The following is a 24,231-nucleotide window of genomic DNA, read 5'->3' on the forward strand; positions in this document are numbered from 1 at the left end:
CTACTTTCTTTCCTTTTTCTTCTTCGAAAATAAGTTAGAAGGCTCTACTAGTTAGCCGCGCGAACCTTTCAGAACTCGCTGACGCTTTAACGCATGTTCCTCTACATAGCCGCTCTTAAGCTTAGATCTTATCTAGAACTACAGAAATATCAATGTTCTTACAGTTTTTTTTTTAAAAAAAAAATACATAGTTCACTATTCAGGTATACATACATACCGTTGAACTACTCGGTCCTGAGTGGATAAGGGGGGATAGTTTTACGGAAGTTGTGGCTAAGTCGAAACTTTATACCATCATCGATGTTGAAAGTAGTATATATGGTCAGTTTTATCCTCGGCCTTATACGGTATGTGGGCGTGGATCTAAACTGATTAGCAAAACATATGGGTACGCAAACTATTAATTAGATGGCAAGTCAAGTCACTTTTTTTTTTTTTTTTTTGGGGGGTTGGGGGGTCTATACCCAAGTACACATCATGATAACCAAAAAGCTTGATCATCTCCGCGAGACTATTTCATGCCCTACAGCCTTTTATATCTACTAGCAAAATATCACAGAAACAATCTACATCAGCCTCACCACTCACACACTTCACTACCACAAAGCTCTACTACATCAGATTTTTACAAAAAGACGAAAATAATCAAGACTATAAACACGCCCCCTTTCATTAATTCATTCATGTTCTCTCAGCAACACCGCTAGCTTTTATCCATGGCCTCCTCCTCCTCCTTCTCGATGAAAAAGCAGCATAAACATCCATCATAAAAACTGGCATCATAAAAAAGCTTCCATCATCATAAACCTCAAACGCCATATCTACAATAAACCAGAACACCATGCATAACAATATAAACACCCCCAGAACCACGGACGCCACATCATAACTTTCATAAAAATAAGATCCACAGCAATATCCACCAAAAAAGTTAAGCCCTCCGAGCACGCTTGTTCCTGTCAGAACCTGTCCCGCCACTATGATGCCCCTTCCTCTTCGGAGGTCTCTATCCCCCTTCTCAAATCTTCTCTCTCTATCAAAATTTCTCTCCCTATTCTCAAACGGATTCTCCTTCTCAATAACGAAGGGGCAATCCCTTTCGAACACGAGTTCATCATCACGTTCTGCACCAAGACAATGCTTCATCAACGCAGGCGGATTCGGCGGCAGCTGTGATGATGTGATCTCAATGACCACATTTAAGCCCTTTCCATCGTTAAGCCCATCGAGCAAGGACGTGATAGCTCTAAAACTGGGCGATTTGAGACGGTCTGCTGGCACATTTTCGATGTTAACGGCGATATGGTTCATCCCGTTAACCCTGGTAGTACGGATCCTTCCTAGGATCCGTGTTCTTCCTTACGACATGGAAGGTTGCGTCAGTTCTGAAACTGACGAGCAGGGTTCCATCGGGTCTTTCAGTCCATTTGAAAGAACCCGGGACAAGAGCCTTGGTATTAATAATGATACCAACATCGCCGGATGTGTCGTAGAAGGAACGACCCTCTGGTCGTCCCTTGACTCTCATGTACAACATCATGAGAGTCAACCCCCCCTTCTTCTCGTTCGACACAGAGGCTCCCTGGTCTCTGGTCACTTTCTAGTTTCTGGGCAAACAACTCGCTTAGAACATGGTTCCAGCCTTGCCGGAACCTGTTCACGGTGCTCAGACGGAGCCGAAGGTAGTCGACGATGTGGTGTCGATACTGGTCCTTCCCCGTCTCCGAGATGGAGATGGCACAAAAACGAGGCCGTTCGTCGTGAGGGGAGTGAGGAGGACGGGAGGCAGGAGGGAGGCTCTCCTTGCGGAACGGCGGTTCAGGAGACCTGAGTATCTCCTCCGCTTCCTCCTCCTCGACTGGTTCGTCGTAGGCGGGCCTGGAGGGAGAGCGGGACGGAGCGCGGGAGGGAGAGCGGCAGTAGGGCGAACGGCAGGAGGCGAACGAGAGCGGTGGTGGGAGGACCGGTAGGAAGAAGGGGCACTCTCGTAGCCCCGGTCACGGGACGGCTCTCGCGGCTGGGCCATAGGACTCACAGATCTGTCATCGGAAAACCGAAAACGATCTGGAGTGCGCTGTTGCGCACGGCCACGAAAACCGCCTAAGACGGTCTTCTCGGATGGCGTGGGAGAGACAAACCGTGGGGTACGACACGCAGTGTCGTAAATGGGGGTGGCCGATGGGTCAAATTCGGCCGCCGTGGCGGGAGAGGCAGCTCGGTGCGTCTCTCCAGGCTATAGTACACAAAGGATTCATATTAGCCAACAACAATCCTCAACAGAAACGGAATTATCAAGAAAAAACCAAAGGAGAGGAGGAATATACATACCGAGATTGTGTCGACGGCGTAGACCGTCATCTTGACATCGCTGTCCCTCTTGAGCAAGCCCAAGAGGTATCTGACAGCGGCGTCATTGTCGATGACAATCTGAACACCGTCCGTGTCGCAGACCTGCATGGAGCGCAGCCGCCTGCCAGGTCTCCGGGCTGGAGGGGAAGGGGTGCTTGGGCAAGCCCAGCAGGAGAAGGGGCTGCTCTGCCCAATAGTTGAGCAAAAGCAGTGATGGCATCCATGATGCCAGAAGCAAACAGAAGACGAGCGGAGAGATTTTGATGGCTGGGGGTTCTCTGAAGTTCTTGGGCCAATAATAGCTGTGGAGGCGAAGAGAAGAGGAAAGGAAGAAAAGGCCGTTTCTAAGGGTTGGGACCTGTTTTAAATAGACATGTTTCTCCTCTAGGGAATCTTTTACTACATACTTAATCCCCCATAAAGCTGACATCAATTGTGTGCACTTACAACCCGCGCACTCTAGGGCGTCGAGAGGAATATGACTTCTACTATGGCGGCATCCAGTTGCTCATCATAATTCCAATCACCATGCTAGCTCATATAACTCCCAGCCTGTCTAGCTATCAGTTACAAACTAGGCTAAGCAATTGATAGGCATAAATTACTATTCTTAGATCTAATCGACTGTCTATTTGTTCTATCTTATTAATTTAGCAAAGAAAGAAAGAAAGAAAAAAAGGTTAGAAATGGTATTAACTTGTAGAATCCCTATGGCATGTGCATCCTCCAGCTTGAAAAAATACTACACATTAATGCGTTGAGTGACGTTGCATTTTCAATATTTGCCTATTCCGATAATGATCTTCGTTCGTACCCCCATATGCCCGGCATCGGCCATGCTACCAAGCCAATCAAACCGGGAGACGACATCAAAGAAATCGATTTAAAAGTCAATTCACCAGGGGTGAGAAGCTTAATTTGATACCAATGTTCATATTTTGAGAGACAAAGAATAATGTTCTACCAATTAGAAGGATGAGATAGTATTAATACGACAGTAGCAATGCTTCAATGTAATGGCCATATAGACCTATAAGAAATCTCTACTCGTAGGTAAAAGCTTAAGTCCCTGGGTATGTAACAATAATAATTGTATTATGTATACACTAACGGCTCATCTCGTAAACCAACTAACGGCTGTATACGTCCTATTCAATTATCTGCCTGAAATCGAGGCTAGCATACGTCAATCCATCCATAATCCTTCAGGATTCCGAATATCAAAATACTGGTCAGAACGATTGCTCAACTAATTCAAACACTCAAGCATTGCTGCGAAACTACATCAAAGAATTCTACCCCTCCTTTTCTACCGCCTGCTCTTAACTATCTTCCTCCTCTTCTTTCTCTCGTGTATGCATATCCCCCGAAGTTAAACCCCTTCAAAATACCTCCCCTCTGGATTACCTCCCAAAAAAACAGAAGAACAAGATAATAATCTCAATACCCTCCGCCGGAATCAAAAATTAAGAATGAGTGAAGAGGTTCAACTTGAAAAAAAAAAAAAGACAAAAACGCACAGACACCGAAGAGTTCAAAGAGACCACAAAAAAAGAAAAAAAAGATCAAACGATCCCTCATCGACCAATCGAAACAACCACAAGCGCTTGAACCAAGAGCAAAAACACAGGAAGTCTACTTTTATGTTTTTCAAACGAAAATGCCATCTAGGCAACCACGATCTTCTCTTCCGTGGCCGTCGTTGTCGACTCCGGTTTCGACTCTTCGGCTTCAGTAGTTGAACTTGTTGGAACAACTGCGTCGACTACCTTCTGCGCAATGTCTTTAACCGTCTCAACGGGCTCGGTCGATTCCTTCTCTTCCGTGTCAATAGGAGCTTCTTCCTTCTTCTCTTCGGCCTCATCAGCTTTAACAGCCTCCAAAACCTTATCGCCAATTGGTCGCGCAATCTTACTTGGCTCATCATCAAATTTCGTCTCGTCAAAGCTGACTTCGTAGTCATCTCCGATAGAGTAAACAGTAATGATCGAGCTGAATGTAAGTTTCGGGACATGGGCGGTCTCGGGAGCTGCAGTACCAGCTGCAGGGGTAGCCCCAGCGGCAGCGCTAGGTTTCCGTTTGGCCGGTCCTCGAGCTCTGGTCTTTCGAACATCCTCAAGTGGCTCACGCTCCTTGGGTTCCGGTTCCGGTGCTGGCTCTTCCTTCTTTGGTGCAACTGGACCCTTTGATAATCTGCTATTGAGGTCGCTCATGAAGTTGGCACGGAGAGCAGCGATGCCTCCGCCAACTCGGCCCGGAATGACAGGCTTGGGCTTCGGTGGTGGTGGCGCGCGAGAATCCTCGTGAGAGCTCGAGCTATCGGCACTTGTGGGCTCGCTAGTCTTCTTGAGTGGTCTTGGTGGAACCTTCGGGCGTTCCGGAACGACTGGAGCCGCTTTTGATCCATCGGGGGAGGTTTCATCCGTAGGAACTCGTTTTGTTGGTCGGGTCGGAACGACCGGTGGGCCGGCTGTTGTCTCCTTAGCAGCCTCAGCCTCAGCACTCTTCTCAGTGATCTTGTTCTTAGCAGGATCATAGTAGTCTGGATCGGGCTTCTGTTCCTCTTCCTCAACTTCATATGTAGCATGAGAGCTCTCCGGGGCGTCTTCCCAAACATCTTTGCTGGGGAAGCCTTGGCTACTAGCTTGCTTGTCAAGCTTTGGTCGGGATGGGGCACGTGGTGGAGCTGCACCCTCTGGAAACAACGGGACGTGTTCTTTGATAGGGCTTGGTGGTTCGTCATCGAGGTCCTCAGTTGGGATTAGGGAAGGCGAAGTTCTAGACCTGTTGGAGGAAGGTGGACGGCGAACTTCCTGAGCCGAAAGTCTTGGGGAGATAACTGGTGGATTCCAAACTGGATACTTGCCAGCCTCGTCAGAGGCCAGAATTGGTGTTCCCTCAGCTCTTTCATCCTGGAACTCTTCCCATGGTGTATGACGACCAGAGGTGGTGACTCCCAAGCTAGTGCTAGAAGCATTGGTAAGGCCACCCTTGCCATAGATGCCATGGCTATCATTTCCGGCCTCGTCAAGGTTTGGAAGTTGATGAGTAGTGTCATCCTCACCCTCGAGAGCAGAAACAGCTGTTGCGAGAGGTGACTTGCTTGGGAGTTTATGACCAGCAGTAATAACACCTCCTGGAGTACCCTGAGGAGTGGCGTCCCTCGAAGCGATCTCGTCACTGACTATGTATCCGATCTCTTCGTCTGGAACACCCTCCAACCCAGGGGTAGTAGCAACACCAGCTCCGCTGGCAGTCATGACACTCTTAGTCAAGTCGTCATGACTCAGCGAATAGCTACCATTCTGACGGTAAACCTTGCCAGCTGGGTAGGCACCGAAGTCGCCAACAACCAGCGGACCATCTCCTGGTGGAAGGTTTGGAGCAGGCTGGCTACGGCGCTTGGCTCGGCTAGCGGATCGGCTATCGGGAGCCAATGGAGATGGGGCTTGGACGTCGCCAGCAAAGTCCAGCATAGGCACACGTTGCCCGATTTCAGGGATATCCTCATGCTGAGGAGATTTGGGGATCTCTGCAGCAGGTCTGACAGCCATTGGATGATGCAAGTCGAGATCTGGATCGATCTTTCGTTTTGTTTCTGGAGACGAGGGTCTATCCGTAGAGGTTTCTGACTCGGGCAATGGAGATTTCGAGCGATCTCTAACTGGTCGAGCTGGAACTAATGGTGGAGCCGCACCAGAGCTTTCCGTAGGTGATGTAGTAGAAGCCCTTGTAGGACGGGGAGGAACGGCAGGTAAAGAAGACATGATGGGATATTATATCGTGTGACCCAAGAAATTATTACAACCTTATCTCTTTCGATACAAGGGTTTCTTGATTATTTTTGGAAGAGAGTAGGTCTAAAGGTAGGTTAGGTAGTATGTGGGTATCGAGGGTTTTCGAGATAGTGAATGAGATTATGGTGGTGGTTGGATGGATTGCTGGCTGAATTCTGGCTGAATTCCTTTCCTTATCGTGCGAATATTGCGAACTTTTTCACTAGAGGCCTATCACAACATCAGCATTAGAAATTGCTCGTAGATAGCCAAATTGCCAGTCAATTGGAAGCGAAGAGCCGCATCGGAGGGGCCCCTGGAGACGGAAAAGGTTGCAGACTGGGATGCAATGAGAAGGTCCAGGCAGAGTAATCCACCGATATCAATGCAATATCAAATGCGGACAAAAAGAATGTGTTGGGGTGTTGGAGATAAGCAGCGACAGGCAGGAAGGCGAGGCTACAGGAAGGCAGGCGGTGCAGCGGTTGAATTGAAAAAGTCACAAGCTAGCAGAGGTCACTCACACTTGAGCAGCTGAACCGGGGAGAGCTCAGGAATAGGAATAGGTGGAGGTAGAAAGATAGGAATGATCGGGGGTTTTTCTGATTTCGGTTTTTTTTTTTTTTTTTTTTCGGTGGCAGAGTAGAGATAAAGACTAACAGCAGAAAGGATAGGAGATACGGTAAGGTTGTGTAAATTTGGTTTTAAATTGATTTGACGATGATAAAAGTACACTTGGAGCAAAGGGGACTCTGGAGATGGGTGGATGGATGGAAGGGAACCCGTTATCAGGACGATTCAGCACTAGTACTAGCGTGAAGCCAGCTGATCGAGGGAGATAGGTAGAATGGAAAGCAGGAAGTAAGGGAAGAAGGGGGGAATGAAACAGATACCGATATGATCATATGAATATGATACCGGGAATATAGATATTATATCCAATGGAGGTGTGGAGATGTTGGGGGATTGTGAAATTGAATGGTGGTGATAGAACAGACCTGATCCTTCGCCGTCGACGTAGACTACTATACTCCTCCCCCGAAAGAAAGGATTCAATCCAATGAAAAGAAAACAAGCTTGCAAGTTACTGAAGTAGTATAGTGTAAAATAATAAAAATCGTATCGTATCGTATCGTAGAATATACGTATACAAAATGTCCCAAGCTGGCAAGCTCGAGCTCGAGCTTCAGAAAAGAGAGACAGCTAGCTGTTTATATACGTATACACTCAAGTATGTATATACAGCAAAGCTCCAGCTGTTGGGAACCAGATACGTAGCTCCACGATTCGATTCGACGTACGTATGTACCGGCGCAATCCAAGTAGCTCGTAGCTAGTAGCAGTAGACGGATTGCTGGTACTCCGTACCTTATATGCAAAACCCACTTTCGAGCAGTCAGCAGGAAAGAGCAACGTTTCGATTGGGCCAACTGCAATTGGGTAGCTATTTTGGAAGCTCTACCCTGGCACCTCGCATTCCAAGCGGGCAGCAGGGGTGCTTTCTGGCCGAAGATCTAGAATGAGGGATAAACGGGATAGCGCCGGCGTTGGTTTGGCTTGGTGGGGAGGGGAACGAGAAAATTTGTTCAACTAGCTACTGCTGCAGCTGGTTCTCCACATTTGCCTTGTTTGTGTCTCTGATGATATGGAAATAGAAGAAATGAACGAAATGAAATGAACGGATGAAAAGAAAAAAATTTCATGCTGCAAAAAAAAAAAAATGAATGAATGAGAGAACGAGGCCAAAGCTGTCCTGTCTGGAATGGACACGATATCGAGAGGATTCAAGTTAGGTGGGGAAGGAAGTTGTATACAATTGACGTTCGCCAACGCAAAGCGCCGGGTATCACGCAATTAACACTCGCACACTCGCACAAACTTACCTCGTACAAACGTCGTTAAACGTCAGGAACAAGTCCAAGGGTAAAAAAGAATCTCTTCCGGCGGTTAAAGGATGAGAAATATAGAAATCGATGAGTAAATTTTCTAAAAGTAGTACGATGGTGAAATCCCCGTTCGAAAAGACGTTAAATCACGAACGTTGAATTCATTTGCGCAAACGGATAGCTTTGATAGAAACGGCCGGGACAAAACCTGCTCTATTTAAAGCTTCCCCGAAGAAACCTCCTGCTTTGCCTCATTTCTGCTTCTCGAGAGCTTGTTAAGTACCAGCATCTAAATTGTAATTGAATACTTGTCTAACTATAGCCACATACATACAAGGTTTTTGAAAATTTTCTCCTTCTCTTGACGTATTCCATGCCTTCAAACGAGAACGAGATCACGAGTCAACAAAACCTGCCGGATTAATCGATCACAGCTTCATTCAAAGAATTTGCCCTATACCGAATGCAGCCAAACCCCTCTCGCTCGCTCTCCTGCGAAGCCCAATATATTATCGTTCGTAGATACTAAATGGCATACTCTGTATATATTCGGTTCAAATATCGATTCCATCTGACGCCAATATCCACCATAGACAAACCCGTTCCATGCAGGGCGTCGCCCTGATCCAATGATATCAGCTGCAAAGGAAATCTCTTCAGGTGGTACTATGCAGCTAGCCATATTTTACCCCAGAAAACGGCACTGGATTTACCCACACAGCTCCCAGCAAGCTATCCCCAAAATGCAGCATTTGTCCATGTGCCCTCCGTATTGCGTCAGTGTGTTTTAGGACCTGAGCGAAATAATAATTAGAAAAAAATACCTACAGCTGCTTAATGAAAAAACCTGCAGTCTTAAAAGTCAAATTTCCGTCTAAGTCCCTTTGAAGCTTTGAATAAACGAGAAAAAGCATCGTGAAGAGCTCATTCAGCTGCCTAATACGGCAAATATGCCGGCAACAGGCCGAGTGCCCTACAGGCAAGAAGACGACGCCGCATCGACGTCTTTCCAACAGGCCGCTCTGCGTTGCAACGCAATCACCATATTCAAGAACTTAACTAATTACATCTCGTAATCGTAATCTAAGGCTTAGGTTAAGCCTTCTCGTAATGCCCATTACCTATAAGAAGTATATACCTCTTAAGTCTTCTCAATAGGAGCATTTCTAGTCATACAGAGCCGAAGCATGTATGTCTGAAGCTGTTTAATGTTGTGCCTCGATCACCAGGCACGCTGTCGTTTGGCTTAGGTAATAGCGGCATCTCTAGCTGCATCTGGTGCACCCACCTGGAGATGAACATCGTTCTAGCTGCTCTTAGAATGCTGCCATGATCATGAGATGAGGGTGACATCTGCATTAGAGGCACAAAAGCGATGGGATCCACGGCTTCAGATACCGGTAATTACTTAATAGAAACTGAATCTAGCTGTATCGATATCACTACCCCTCATCCAAACAATTTCTGTTAGCTAGTGGTCGCGATGCGGAATTCGAATTCGTTTCGTGGTGCCATGATCCGTCTGACGATATTTCAGAGTGATAGAGGCTTGCGTGGCTTAAGGGTTGTACACCAATGATATCTATATCATCGCATAGGTCGTAAAGTCTTAGTATTCTACTCGATAGAGCTGCGGTATAGAGGGTGTACAGGTGTCGAGAGAGTACCGTGCCGATAAGCACCGGTACATCCGCCTCTGCCGGAGCGGGACCAGTCTTGTCTAGAGCTGTCATGCAACACAACCACGACCTCATCCCCAACATGTCGCGTCTCCACCACTTCAAGCTTCATTCCATTACATCATATCGTCGTCTTCATCGCGTAAACACACCACATTCCTGCAATGACATCAACAGACATCCAGTCTCTTCTCAGGTTCCTTACTGGTCCTGCTAAACTCCCTCTCCGGGATGCCATGGGTAAAGCAAAGCCTCTGCTAGCAGATGGTCTTTCAAGGTTCTGTCCTCCACGCGGGCTCACCTGATCTGTCATAGAGTTCCAATAAGACTGATATCAGACCTTTCATATAGTCCAGATGAAATTGCCAAAGCTTCATTAGACAAACTGAAAAATATATTTGTCGATGAAAAGACTGCTAAACAAGTCTATTCTGCTGCCAAAAGGGCGACTAAATCTTCGTCCTCAAAGAAACGCTCGGCATCTACTCAGGAAGATGCATCTTCTTCAAAAGCTGCCACGGAGACCTCACCTAATATATCTCCTTCAAAACGTCGTAGAACAAATCGAACGTCATCTATAGATACTTTGGACCCTCAGTCATGGGAAGCAGGTCTTGATATCCCACATCCAGTCCGTGACGAGAACCTTATCTCAACCACCACAATAACCACCAACCGTGCCCCTCTCCTCCTCGCATTCACAATCGTATCACTAACTTACACTCACCCCTGGCTGCCCGCCAGCTCCCGGTTCTCACTCGCCCAAGGTCTTTTAGATCTCACTGCATCCTCTAAAGCTAAGAGCATAGGAATCACCCAACCAGACAATACCAAAAACGAGACCGTCGAAGAAGGATATAAGAAACTCTGCGTTCTTTCAAAGGAAATCCCCATCCTCCGTAGATGGGATACACCAAGTAACCCTACTTCATCGTTTCAAACAGAAATTGGCCTCCTAAAGCAGGGGGTATCACATAAGCCCGACAAGCCACCTTCGGGTGACGTAAAACCAACCAGCATAGACCTTGGGCCCTCTGCAAGTGCGGCTGGTGATGTGTCTTCTTCTTCTTCTCGCCCCTCTTCTTCTTCGGTCCCTCTTGTATCTGGAGGTACAGACGCAACTCCTAGTAGCTCTACATCCGCTCTGTACCCCAACGAACCAATCTGCTGGTCCCTCTCTCCCAGTCTCCTCTCCCAGCCGCCCACAGCTAGCAAACTAAACCCTTCGGCCTTACCCATCCATCTTCCACATGCAGCTCACTCATATCTGACCCGTTCCGTCTCCCAAGACAAGCTCCCTTTACTCCTTGGAGCACTCCACCTTCTCTACGAAAGCTGGGTCAACATCCTTGACCCCGCCGACCTTGACCGTAAAAGCTGGAATTGGTATTGTAGCATCCGTCCAACGGTTGAAGACGGTCCGGAAGGGTGGGGAGGAAAGGGACCCGTAAAACTGAAAGATATACTAAGTTTGAGGAGTAAAGGCACGGTAAAGATAGATTAATTAACAGACGAAAGAGAAAGTTAAAGAGAGTGGAGCTATAATAGCCTCGATGCTCGGTAAATATTGATGTCTTTTTTTTTGTTTATTGTGCGGAAGGCTCGTATACAATATATTAAATATTGATCTGATGAGACATGGAGTTAAAGCACATGGCCAAAAAAGCCCCTGCTTTTTGTGAATAGTAATACTACGGGAAAACGTTTTTTTCCATTTTGTTGGGAACGAAACTGTCGCAAAAATATCTCTATACCGACGCTCATGCCTCGTGGGCTGTCAGAAATGTCAATGGTAGCCTATACTTCATGACTCGTCTACAGTACGTGAACAAGTACTCGACCGAGGAACTCGAAACAACCACGGCTTCACCAAAAAAAACCAAAACGACGGACCTAAGCCTAAATACCTCACTCCGAAAACAAATAAGCCCCGATCGACTCATATATAATTGACACGTAGACATCGGTAGTTCAAGATTCTCAGCAGCCTTAGGATAATCCGTTAAACCACCTATCACCTATCATTAGCTGAACCCCTCTTGTATCAAATATAATATATTTATACTTTTTTTTTTTCAGCCACATGTAGCTGACACCCCTGATCCCATCGACATCGAACGAACCGGGAAAACAGGGCTTTGCTGACCATCGACCGGAAAATGTTAAAACCATGGATGATAATACCTCGGCCGTATATCCCTCTCCCTCGCTTGATACCGACCTTCGATCGGGTTCGGCTTGGTCTAAGCTTATTCCGTGTCACGAGTACGGAGTTCACACATCAAACATCACAGACCCTATATCGGGCCGGGCATAACCTTCCCCTTCCCTCTCCTGCCAAAGTACTCCCAATTCTGAAGGAAATGTCCAATTATTTCGGCAAGTCACCTCGGCTTCTGCCGATATTTTACATTAATGTCATTCTTGTTTTCCTAGAGGAGTCTTGTAGACCCGTTACTATAAACGTCCTTTCTCACACAGTATTTGAAACACAAGCCCCCCCTCCTTGTGCCCGGGGGAAGATTGGTCTGTGCGACCTTGCGTATAGGTATGCATTTTCTTAGTGTATACTTTTACCTATATCTAGGTTACGGAAATGGTTAACTTTCAGTAGATGGCATCAGCTGTTTCCGTGGGATGGATGGTGTTCAGTTTTTTTTGGGGGAGGGGAAGGGTTACCATCAGTGCGAGAAAGAAGGTGATACAAGCGTAAGCTGTAACTTGTACATGTCACAGAAGGACGGTACCTTTAGTTTGTGAACTGACGTTAACGGTTTGACCACCCGTACTGTCCGTCCACCCACCAAAAAAAAGCTTTCATTTCTTTCTCAAAAAGAAAAAAAATTGGAGAATTACCATTTCCATGATAAAATACCTTTCTTCCTTCAGGCTGTTGTTCTAAAGAGCCCCATTAAATTATGAAAGGGAGTGGGATTAAATTTGTTGAAGCTCGACATGCACCCAGCGCAGCAGCGCCCTGCGAGCGCGAGCGGCCCAGCCAAAAGTTTCTAAACTTGGTTCAATTCACATCGACTTACGAGCTGTCGTACAAAAACCCCATTCAAACATCGCTTTTTAGCTTTTCTAGCTTATCTCACCTTTTCCCTTCCCATCTCGGCTTAAATGATCGTCCCGTTGGTACAGATTTCAAAACCGGTGGGATTGCGGGGTAGATGTGGAAGGAAAAGGTACAGTGCATGAACTAGAAGGGCTCTTTAACGAGCGTATAATTAACCAAACCAGGCCGCCTGGGAACATGCAATTGAGGGAACCGCATAAAACCCCAATCTCGAGTTTGTATACAAATACGTTGTGTAATTCAATAGTTTCAAAGGCTTGTAAAATCCGTTTAACTGGACCTCAAGAACCCGTTGAAATGTTTACAGATAGCGATTGCCCTTCACAGTGACTTTCACTAGGAGCTATGAGTTACTGGATTTGCATAAATTGACATGATAAAGGCTATAATACCCTGTCAAGATACGAGCTTGATCAGATGCCAAGAAACGACTACACGAGAAGTTTATCGATAATCAAAGGAACCGAAAAAAAAAAAAAAAAAAAAAAAAAAGATCCGGCTTGTGATGGAAATGCGAGCTGCAATGCAATACGCCTCCATCCTGCATTGTTGCGCAGAAAGCTTCCTGTGATTAATACCATCAAATTAATTTCCTTTTGGAAATTAATTAAGTGTGAGAAAGGACGGCAGTGGGAACCGTTTTGCGGTTGGAGCTACAGGTGGGCAGCAATCGCGAAGATATTCGTTAATATGTTTCTCGGTTAAAATCTTAAGATGTTTAAGCTATAAGTTCTCGGATGTTCAATACGGATGTTCAATACGGATGATTCCGTCTGAAGATCTGATGAAACCAGCGAATTCGAAGCTCGAAGTTTTCGTTGAGTTTTTCAATTAATGATTAGTTGAGTATTGATTTTAAGAAACCCGTCCGCGATGGCAAATGTTGTAGGCGAGAAACTATTGCGACGTTCTGAAGATCCCGAGAGGGGACGACCGACGGATTGTTTGAAAAAACAAAAGATACGCGGGCTGGAGGTGTATAATTAGCGATTTTTTCTATAGGTATTCTTTTGGCGAATACGAACGGCTAGAGTCTGGATCCATTGGCCGTTTCTGTCACGGATAGCGTTTTACGAAGCCCCAAAGATTAATATTACGAAAGACCATGTGGTTTGATATGATTCTAGTGAGATTGTTCTTTTAGTTTATTCTCCCCTGTTGGGAAGGAGGCTGATTTCTTTCGTTTTGAGGTTTGAAGTTTGATAATTCGGTTGGTTGGTGACATTATGATATCGGAATGATATTATAGGAACGTAGCGCACTTTGAGTGACTGCATGATCCATTTTCAGTTGCGAAAGATCATACATTCTTGCCTTCCCTTTACTCTTTCTCTCTGTCCCGTCCCTTTGCAGCGCCGAGTAGTTAATGCCGTAGAGCGGCAATACCGTTCTGCAGATTTGCAGTTACATGTTTAGGCAGCATGGGGGTGTTCTGTGCATACCTTTGCATGTATGGGGAAAGTGGGAAGGAACGGAGCTGGATGCATGTACTATGTATGTCAGATTTCTTGATATCGATTATGCCTGCGTATGTGCGTAGAGTCTGTTTGATAAACTCTACGGCCAATGATTCTCGTCTCGATGTCATGTGCATGAGGTGGCTTTGTGGGGCTTTGTTGAGACGAAGAAATGACGGAGAGAATAACCAGAAACGGATTTGTCTCTAGTCAATTAATATTTGTTTTGGCCGAGTAAAGTTGGCGATGTTGGGGATAGCTATCATAATTTCGCGAGGATATAGGTCTTGTTAATTTTTCCTGGAAAGTTGCTGGAATAACTTTTTTGTAACGGCGCACGCGATGTGGATTCCGAAAAGTTGCTTACTCACGCTTTACTCTGATGTGATGTGACTTTGGGAAAGGGAGATACGTTTATCCGGTGTACTTTCTTGAAGTAGCTTGATCTGGTGACATCGAGACGACAGACATTCTTTCAAACTGACGATGCTCCACAATTTTTTTGGATGTTCGCTCCGTGTTTATTATTGAGAGCTCCTTTGCGGCTCGAGTCAGATCGGAGATGTTTGTGGGGATTTGGATTATAAGGAGCAAATCATGTGAGGTCGCAATGGTGCGAAAGAAAACAAGCAACGAAGCCTTGACTTCCCTGAAACTGCTTGAAACTCGCTCAAGCTCCAGGCTTCAAGATCAAAAAAAAAAAAAGAAGCCCAACGCAGTTGTTCTCTGCTGGACGTTTTTTCCTAACCCCTGAGCCTGCAAACTTTTGGTCTGCTTGCCCCTGTTTTCGTCATGCGGAAGTGAGCTTTTGGTGGCTGCGAATAAGGCGTCGCTTAAACGCAAGGTGAACCAACCTTCCAAGCTACCTTTAATTCTCCCTTACACCCTTGTTGCTGAATCGGAAGTTAAAGGCTTCAAATATTTTAAAACGAGTTAGTCTTTTTTTTGTTCGAATTTACTGGCGACAGGAGAGCTCAAGAGGTACGAAACCGGAGGCCCAATTAATTTAGACCTTTTACATAGGCAGATATGAAGCCTGACCAACGAAACTGTGATGCTGATTTCAGCCTGAGATGCTTCTGTATTTAGCTAAGTAAAGGCGGCTGTTGATTTCGAAGCCTTGACCCTTCTTATGGAACGTTCCTTGGACTTTGCCGGCCGAAGATATTTATATCGGGCTTCACATATCGACCGCCTACAGAGGTTATCCCTGGGCTAATGCTCTCGACCTGGTAAATGTGCGTTAGAAGACCGACGCTAAACTATTACCCTTGCGCGTGCTCTGCATGTGGCTGCCGGCTGCCTTTGCTTACCCACCCCTACCTTAGCGTGTGAACACTGCAGCTCGTAACATCTTGCTTCGTTGGTGTGTAATTCCCACACATATTAGCAATTGTTATGGCTAAAGCTCTGGGAGTATCAAAGGCTTCATATCTGATCGGCATTTTTGCCGTCAAAGGTATTTCCAAACATGCCAGAAGCCTAGGCGGTGTAAGCCATCAAAGTAGGATAGTTTGAGAAAGCCAATGACGGATGAGATTGGTTAATCGGTAAGGGCGAGAGTGAGCCGATGCAAGGCGTCTGGCTAGTCATTGCAGACGCTGGAAGTTAGGAATATATAGAACAGCACTAGCAGCTCGTTCCATGTTTAAAATTTGAGAGGCCCAGAACTGATAGTCGTCCTTTCGATCTTGAACTTCCATCCGATCCACTTGCAACCCTTCCCCTTTGGAGTTTATCGTATCAAATCGTCAGATCCTGTGAACCCTAGCAGAAGATAGTCGCGCCGTCTTCAGCTTGTCGGCGACGGGAACATTGACAGGCATCATTGCGAGTTATTTGTTCGTCATGATCAACTGACAAGACTGTGGGATACCGCAAGCCCGCCCATTCCACTCGGCTTCTATTACCGACTGGGCCTGGTTTAGATTGCTCGAAAGCCGTGATATCCCTGCGTCCCGTTCCCTTGCAAGACCGTCGTTTAACCTTCTGCAGGATAGATCACAGCCGGGCGTTGCTTTCGCTGACGTGGTTCGTCGTTGCATGGGGTTCCCCGACCCATGCCGGTTATGGTCGTGAACTTCTTTTGAGTGTGGATATCAATCAAAGGTTTTGGATCACCGTGGTTTGGCAGCACTTGCAATTTCGATTTCGAGCCAAAGGGCACTCATGCTGAACCAACCAATCCACTGAAGCTCCAACGGGAAAACTGGGGTTCAGCGGCAGCACACACAAGCATCATCCACGCTAAATCCCCTTCTGGACGATTACTCGAAAAAGGAATCATCCTCAAACAAGCCCATCCGCTGGCCACTGGCACATGTGCACTTTATTGTGGGTCTTTTCTTCACTGGTCGTGAAATCTTTCTTTTGGTTCTCAGTTGTGTAGGATTTTGAGGAACTCTTGTTATTGTTCTTTTTCTAGAGCGGCTTTCTTTTCGACGTCCAATCGGATTTTCTTGTCTATCCTTTCCATTCGTTCTCGCTCGACTTCAATCTATTTCAGTTCGACTCCCTGACGTTTGCGCTGGCAGGCACCATTTCGGGCAACCAAGACAGGCCGGGGTACCATATAGGATTTTTGTTGGTTCTCAAGAAAGTACCCGTTACTTGCGTACTTTGTACTCCAACATCTCGACGACCTTCTCCAGCCTTTTATCCCTTCCATAATTGCATTTGTGGTCATGCGTGCATAAACATTCGACCCAAGTTTTTAGTTCGACATCAACCAGTTCGACCATTTGATATATTCGGGGTTTTATTTTTTTGCCTACCTATCAGCTCGATCTATCAGTCCTCGACCCTCCTTAAACAGCCTTGAGGCCCAGAATTTCTTCGATACTTGCCTTTTGACGTTCTAGAGCAGGTGCAAGCTCTCCTGCTAACTTCTCCATTAATACAAAATTCCAATCGACCCGTCCCTGGACTGCGGCTGGTTGCAGACTAGAAGGTTGCCGCCTTGGGCTTGTATCGGATCATCTACATAAGATACTGCATTCGATTGTCCCCGTTATCCTTGGGTGAATTCTTGGGACGAAAAGAAATATTCGAAATCGATAAAGCGGCTGTGGTGACAGAGTTTTCTTTTCGGCATTCCGGATTCTAATCTTCCCAAGGTATAGACCGCTGGAACGGCGGCAACAGCTAGTGATATCTCGATAGAGAGTCCTTTTGGGTTATTTTTCTTTTCATTTTCTCCTCAAGGCTATGTGCTGGCAGCATTGAAAGCGGCTTGATATCGACCATATTCCTTTCGAGATACGAACAGCCACCAACGCCGAAGTCCGTCGTTCGACTACATCTCCAACACAAACCCCATCCAACCCCCAATTGCAACCGCATTCATCCGATTTGAAATTAATCTCTTCCAGTTCAATTGCAGCTGCTCCTTCCCGTTTCCAACATCATCATTACCTCCATATCACAAAAGACATCGGGCCGGAAACCGGAGCTCTCGCATAAAATATGACGGAACCGCAAGGCCAGTCCTGAAACAAGTCACCGTCAAACAATTCGAATTCCCATTTTCCTGGAACTGGACCTGCGACATATGGGAAGCAGTCCCCGTCCGCGTACACTTGCACCACCACCCGAAAGAAGCAGCAGCGGAAGCACCAGACAAGGGCGGCCTATTACACAAGAAACACGCACAACCCAATGCATTTAGCCCCGGCTTATTATGATATTACTATCGCCGGTGCAGTACTATTGTTATTTTATTTGATGTCGCACGAGAAACACAATCTCCTACACGGATACTTGCTTGGTCGCCATTTGCGGTTTCCTGCGTAAGTTAACCTCTGACGGGCCACCCGCTAGGTAATATCTAGGGTTGTTTCTGAATCATTTTTTTTCTCTTTTATACTAGCCTCACTCGATTTGACATATACCTGCTCCTCTGAGCAGAAAGTTATTTGGCATTGTGGTTCATTTCATTTATCGTTGCTTCTTTTTTTCTCAAGTCTTTGCTACCTACTTCCTAACGCTTTCAATTTACAACGACGTTTGGCGACGGCGGGTTATATACAGCTTACCGCCTAATACGGCCCATTCACAATCATGCCGACAGATACAAGCCCTTTGGTGGGCTTCAAACCTTTGTCTCCGTCGAGAGAATCTACCTTCAGCAGCCCCATCGATCCTTCATCAGCCAGGATGAAGATATTAGTAGCACCTTATTATAGCCCTTATGTTGTGTCTTTGGAGAAGGTTCAAACATGGGAGGTAAGCCAAAGCTTCTAACATCCCGGTTTTAAATCCCAATCGTAAATGGTTTTCCGAAATTAACACGAGATTTAATCGGGTTTCTAGGGTTTGATATTAATGCTTCAACGTCTATTTGGACCGACGTTTTGTTCTTTGGAAATCCCGCCAACGATCACTCTACACACAACAGAAGAGGCCATAACAGCAGAGAACTGGATTCACCTTGTGTGCGAGGATTGCTGTATCGTTGTTCACACAAGATCAGAGGATACTGGTCCTAGCCAAAAAGCATCACCGAGACCAGCAACATCCGGCTCAACAACAGCGCGAGTGACACCGAAGTCAAGGGATGGGACAAGGAATGATATATCAGGACCTATGTCGGGGCCGACATCAGCTGCACACAAGGAACAGAAAGCGAAGTTTATAAACCGACATGCGAATTCTGGGTTCGACTCTCCGAATTTGTTTGACGGTCGGAATTTTACACCGGAGCCAGTGAAGGAGAAGCCGGCTAAGAGGAAGCGGAGAGGTACATTATGGAATACTGTACTGAATGTGATCAGCATTGTGAGCCCGACATCGAGCTCGAGCTCGAACCAAACGACACCGGTGGAACCGATACCGACAACGGGAACTGTTACGCACATTTCCGCCGTAGAAAGGAAAACTTCAAGAAAACTCAGCCAGAAGAGGAGAGTGAAGAGCAAACGATCGAGTGTTATTATGCAGGCACCGACAGCTACTGCTGCTGGACGACCACTTTCGATGGCAAGAGAGCCGCGGGAGCCTCTAAAGCCCAAGTTTTCAGCTGGAAATATCATGAGGCTAGCTTCCAAGCGACAAAAAAAGAGACGCTCTATTCCACCACCGGCTCAGCATGTACGCCGACACATTGCTAAGTCCGGGAGCGACTGCTCTACATGCTTTGGTGATGACAAGAACCGAGATTCAATTATAGTTGCAGCTCGACTGGCATCGGACCCAAAGGCTCCGATTGTGACAACCGGCGTCCCTCCAGTCTCATCAACTCCTTCTCCCAGGGCAAGGGATACCACCAAGTTAACCATCTTGGAGCGTCCCGAAAAGACCGACCCCATTGCTATTTTCAGCTCCCCAATCATCGAAGAATTCTCTCTTCAACCGAAAAACAAATTCCGCCCTCCGAGCTCCGCAGCAGCCACAAAATCATCTTCCATTTACTACGAATGCTCTGCCCCTCCAGTCCCCAGACGAGACTCTCAAGACGACACAGGCTTTAACTCACAATACAAGCTTCTAGACGAAAAACTTGTAAGAAGTGTAGTCTACAAAGCTGTTTCTTCCCGAAAGGAAGAACAACGGCGTGAGAAGCCGTCTCAACCCGCGAGGTCTTCCCACCGATCTGAAGTAAGCGGTAAATCACTTCATAGCTCCAAATCCCAGAGGACCCCACAGAGAACTCCAAGCACGGACAAACATCAGCCGACACGCTTGGCAACGGTTACTCCCAAGAGGAGCAAGTCTATGGGTGCAGGAGCAGCAACTTCTCCAAGTTTATCTACTCGCAGGTCCGCTGCACCAACCCCATCTTCGACTTCGAGATCAGGATCAGCAAACGCCACAATTGATTCTTATTATGATACAAAACACTCCAGCACGGGAAGTCGGGCAGGAACAGTTCGATCCAGCGGATCACGTTCCAGTTCTCACGGCGGGTTCGTCCGACAGAGCACCCCGTTCGATAATGTAAGCTCAACTTCACCTACCTCACTGCGATATGAGTATAAATACTAATAATTCTGTACAGAAACCCCTCCCCAGACTCCCCGATGAAGCTTCATCATCCGGCTCCGCCGAAAGTGGCCATCCAACCGCTTCTCCAACACCCGGCGGCATCATCCTAATGCCCCCAATCGCCACCTTCGAAGATCTAATGAGCAAAACAAGCTCTACCATTTCAGAATCCGTAGAAATCAATTCGTTCAAGCGAGTAACAATGGTGGCTGGCCATCCGGAGTTACAATAACTCACCCCAGGGAGACAAAAAGTTATATCGGCCTAATACCCCCATTTTCTTATATATATATATATATATATATAACTTCGCAAAAGCCTTGAGCTAGCTGCAACATTCATACTTTTTATACCCATCAAATACCCACACACCAAAATTCTGGCAACATTCCTTTTGTTATTAACGACCCTACAATTCCACTTTCATTTGTTTGGCTTTTTCGGGGAATAAGGAAAGCAAATATTAATGACGATCATTTTTCCATTTGTTGGGCTCTTTCTCTCTTCTTTTTATTCATTGTAATGTTGAGCGCCAGCGAGCATTGTCTCTTGTCTTCCTTTTTTCTACTTTTACCATACCTGCTTGAACATTGGGATTCGGCGTTTTGTTTTTCTTTCTTCCTTTGTTAGCCTTTTTACTTACTCCTTTAACTACAAGGGCAGTCCACTCAGACTCGTCGGACCAGCAGTAGTCTTAAAATTGGAGAATTCCTTTTTTTCTTTGCCCTGTGTTATGAAGCCTGGATTGGCTCTGACTCGGAAGGGGCATTGCATTCCTATTTCTTTCCTTAGTGTTACTTATTCATCTTGGGTTATTATAGAATTAATAGAATGGCTGGGAGGGTTGGGAAGGTCTCTTCATATTCATTCTTGGTATCTTCTGTTTAACTATCGCTTATATTTCGGTGCAGTTATTTTGGTTCATTACTAGTATACTGCTAACTAGGCGCCGAATGAGAATTTAACATATGGACAGATCTTAGATGCACATGCGTTTTTCGTCGTTTCGTAATTTATAAACTGGGTAATCAAGTACTTGTAGATGGCTAGGATAGCTACCCCCCTTTAACCGAGCTAGTATGTCCACCTCCCTAGTGTAAGTCAGTTTCAGCATGGCAGGGTGTAGACGAAATATACCCAGCTAGCTCAGTTAGATGGTGATCTAGAAGGCGTCATCGAAATCTAAAAAAAATTTCAGATTTAAAAAAACGAGGACTATCTTTTCACAAGCTGTAGTTGTCGAAACAGCCGATCGTCACAAGCTTCTACAAGGGAGACCCGAGTGACGAAACTGTGGTATAGTATTTTTGAAACTTACCACCACCCTAGCAAAGGGATATGAAATGGAAATCATGATATATAGGGGATACGTTTCGACAAGGTACCGTGGATTATCTCGTAAGCTTTCGCAGCGATGTCATGAGGGAAACGGGCCGAGAATTTTCCGAGATGGAAAATCCGGTTTGGTGCAGCCAGCTTTAAATATAAATTCACAATAGGCGTTTAGTTTACGAGTAACCTTCAATCCAAAGCATCCAGTAATTAAGACCCCTTGAAAGCTTTGAACCCGTCTTATTAATCAAAATCAGCCCCAAAGGCTTCTCAAAATCCCATAGAGCAAAATGGCTGACGCGAAGGATTTAGGAGAGCGGGAAAAGGAAGAACCGAGAAGGGATTCTTCCGCCCCATCTAGATCAGATATCAAAAACCAGCGACTATTTCTTCTAATCAATTTAGAAAGATTATTTGGATTGGGGAGGAAATGCGTATTATCTGCTAAAGCTATAAAAAAAATCCCTGTAGCATCTCTTCGCCTAGAAGTGAAAAAGAAGAAGAAACAACAATAATAATACCACAATTCCCTTCCAAGAAAAGAATCTTCCCATCGTCCTTTACCCCATTCTAACAGAGTAAATTCAAACAGCCTCCAAACGAGTTGCGTCTAGCAAAAGAGAGGAACAAGAGAAATGGTCGGATTCGATTAGGCTGGGTAAACCAATTTGAAGATATCGTGGGAGACGTAATAGCTTCCTCCCTCTAGTAGCAAGATGAAGGTCTGAGCGAAGCTCAATGGTGCTGGTTGATCATCGACCTTAAGAGCTCCGGTGACAAGGACGACGATACCGCCGCCGGGGATTGGCTGCGCATCCTTGGTAGCGACTTCGTGGACAACTTTTTGGAAGGGGAGACTCTACGAGTGGATGAAATTTTGGAGAGAGATTAGCAATTTTGCATATTTAGATCAACCATTATTCCACTTTTGATTTCCCCTTCTTATATATGTATGTAATTAAGGGATATTGGTACGTACGACGAGTTTCTCGGTGATATCAACAGCGCCTTGGGTCTGGGAGCTCTCAAAGGTGAGGAGGGAATTAGGTCGCTAATTAACATGTTAGCTGTGCCTGTCTAATAGTCAAGATGGATACGAGCGACGCCCAAAAAGAAAGTATCATTTGGTAGAGAAGGGACACTTGGAGGGGTAATGTTGGAGGGGTTAGGTTTCCGTACGTAAAGACTGCCCAGACCTGTCCTGTTGGTGTCAAATGTATTGTAGTAGTATGGGATGAACTGCTCTGTGTGGTGAATAGTATTTAGGATCGGTTTGATGATAATGGATGTTTAAGTACGGCGGAGGAATTGGCTTACCAGCAACTCCTGCGTAGTCGGCTGTACAAGAAACAATGTCAAGTTAGAATCCTGGGATTTTGAGATATCAAGCAGGCGCAAAGCAACCTGAAGAAGAAGTATCTACATACCCATCTTGAACTATGTAAGGAGAGATGAAAACCGGATAAAGGTTAAGGTAGGAGAGACGGTTTTTGGGAGGGAGTAATTGGGCTCGTGAGAAGTTCGGACGGGATGCAGGAGGATCTGAGGATAACGAAGAGCTGGGAGAAGAGGATTCGGAGAGGGCACATTGGGAGTGGGAGGGGTTAAAATTGGGTGAGCAAAGGTGGGGCTGCCCTGTTTGCTGCTGTGTTGTGTTGTTGTGATGAGGTCTGTGCCACAGTTCGATATTTATGTGGCTTGGTCTGTGGCTTCACCGGCCAAATTTTCTGTGGGTTTAAAATGGCGCGCTGGTTTTTTTTTTTTTCCATTCTTTCGTTCATCACACCGCACTTTTCTCTCTTTCTCGATCCCATCATTGTTATCTGAGTTTCTAGACTCTCTTTTGTTTTAGAAGTTGTAAGTACTTGTATCCGATTGCCCTTCCTCTTACTATGTCTTTCTGTCGATTGATTCGACGAGGCTGGGGGCCTTGATTGATGATTCAGATGTCAACTAACACTGTCTGCTCTTAGAATCATGTAGACTATCCGATCATTACGCTTATCAATTAATACTTAGACCGTTCTACGGAACGACTAGACACTATGGTGTCGATGGGATGGCCATCCACCACGGATGTACTCGGCCGTGAGAGGATGCCATGAAGTCTGACTTGGCGTTGGGGAGGCCTTCGCAGGATCGACTTTATAGAATGATTTTCGAAGCCTCCCCGATGCCACCATTTGTAGAAGTAGGCAGAGGCCCCCAATACCGTTTGCTATTTCTTCCCTTTTCCCAGATGAAGAACATGATGACATCCTTTATATTGAATACTTACCTACATTGTCTGTAACTTCATTGCTGAGACAACTTACACTTCTGACAGTCTGATTCTTCACTCTTCATGTCATATTTGCATTTTTTTAGTCTTTTACCCTCTGGTTAAGACTTGTGCTAACGACGTGAATAGTTTTACTCCATCAAACTGTGCTATAACACCTGCTGTGCCATGCTGACTATTCAGAATGAGTAAGTGCCAACATCTCTTTTAACAACCACTCTCTACTCTCCCTCTTTGTTACTTTTTTACAATGATGATAAAGTGCTATAAAGCACGAACTATTATAAACCCAGCTCGTTGAGGACCCTTGTCGCATAAAAGACTCGTGGCCGAGGAGATGAACTCAGGAGTCTGATATGTAATTCATAACGATACCATTCGTATATCTCTTTTTGACCGCGCTTCTTTCT

The 24,231-nt window shown here is 45.9% G+C and overlaps 5 protein-coding genes across 5 annotated transcripts; 2 read left to right on the forward strand and 3 right to left on the reverse strand.

Moving 5' to 3' along the window:
- Positions 1 to 1,315: 1,315 nt before the first annotated feature.
- On the reverse strand, positions 1,316 to 2,457 carry DFL_000762 (uncharacterized protein; the record flags this gene model as incomplete). Its single annotated transcript, XM_067637230.1, has 3 exons — positions 1,316 to 1,600; positions 1,673 to 2,233; positions 2,329 to 2,457. The coding sequence occupies 3 exons, from the start codon at positions 2,455 to 2,457 to the stop codon at positions 1,316 to 1,318; spliced, it is 975 nt and encodes a 324-aa protein (XP_067495313.1).
- Positions 2,458 to 4,016: 1,559 nt separating this feature from the next.
- Positions 4,017 to 6,116, reverse strand: DFL_000763 (uncharacterized protein; the record flags this gene model as incomplete). Its single annotated transcript, XM_067637241.1, has 1 exon — positions 4,017 to 6,116. The coding sequence occupies one exon, from the start codon at positions 6,114 to 6,116 to the stop codon at positions 4,017 to 4,019; it is 2,100 nt and encodes a 699-aa protein (XP_067495314.1).
- Positions 6,117 to 9,854: 3,738 nt separating this feature from the next.
- On the forward strand, positions 9,855 to 11,194 carry DFL_000764 (uncharacterized protein; the record flags this gene model as incomplete). Its single annotated transcript, XM_067637253.1, has 2 exons — positions 9,855 to 9,967; positions 10,042 to 11,194. The coding sequence occupies 2 exons, from the start codon at positions 9,855 to 9,857 to the stop codon at positions 11,192 to 11,194; spliced, it is 1,266 nt and encodes a 421-aa protein (XP_067495315.1).
- A 7,091-nt stretch (positions 11,195 to 18,285) lies between these two features.
- Positions 18,286 to 20,440, forward strand: DFL_000765 (uncharacterized protein; the record flags this gene model as incomplete). Its single annotated transcript, XM_067637264.1, has 3 exons — positions 18,286 to 18,450; positions 18,538 to 20,160; positions 20,222 to 20,440. The coding sequence occupies 3 exons, from the start codon at positions 18,286 to 18,288 to the stop codon at positions 20,438 to 20,440; spliced, it is 2,007 nt and encodes a 668-aa protein (XP_067495316.1).
- A 1,749-nt stretch (positions 20,441 to 22,189) lies between these two features.
- DFL_000766 (uncharacterized protein) lies at positions 22,190 to 22,971 on the reverse strand (the record flags this gene model as incomplete). The annotated part of the gene is made up of 5 exons (XM_067637275.1): positions 22,190 to 22,399; positions 22,520 to 22,591; positions 22,720 to 22,784; positions 22,858 to 22,878; positions 22,968 to 22,971. The coding sequence occupies 5 exons, from the start codon at positions 22,969 to 22,971 to the stop codon at positions 22,190 to 22,192; spliced, it is 372 nt and encodes a 123-aa protein (XP_067495317.1).
- Between the last annotated feature and the right edge of the window lie 1,260 nt (positions 22,972 to 24,231).

The sequence above is a fragment of the Arthrobotrys flagrans genome, assembly GCF_004000055.1.
Source record: "Arthrobotrys flagrans strain CBS H-5679 chromosome Unknown unitig_15, whole genome shotgun sequence".
NCBI classification, from domain to species: Eukaryota; Fungi; Ascomycota; class Orbiliomycetes; order Orbiliales; family Orbiliaceae; genus Arthrobotrys; species Arthrobotrys flagrans.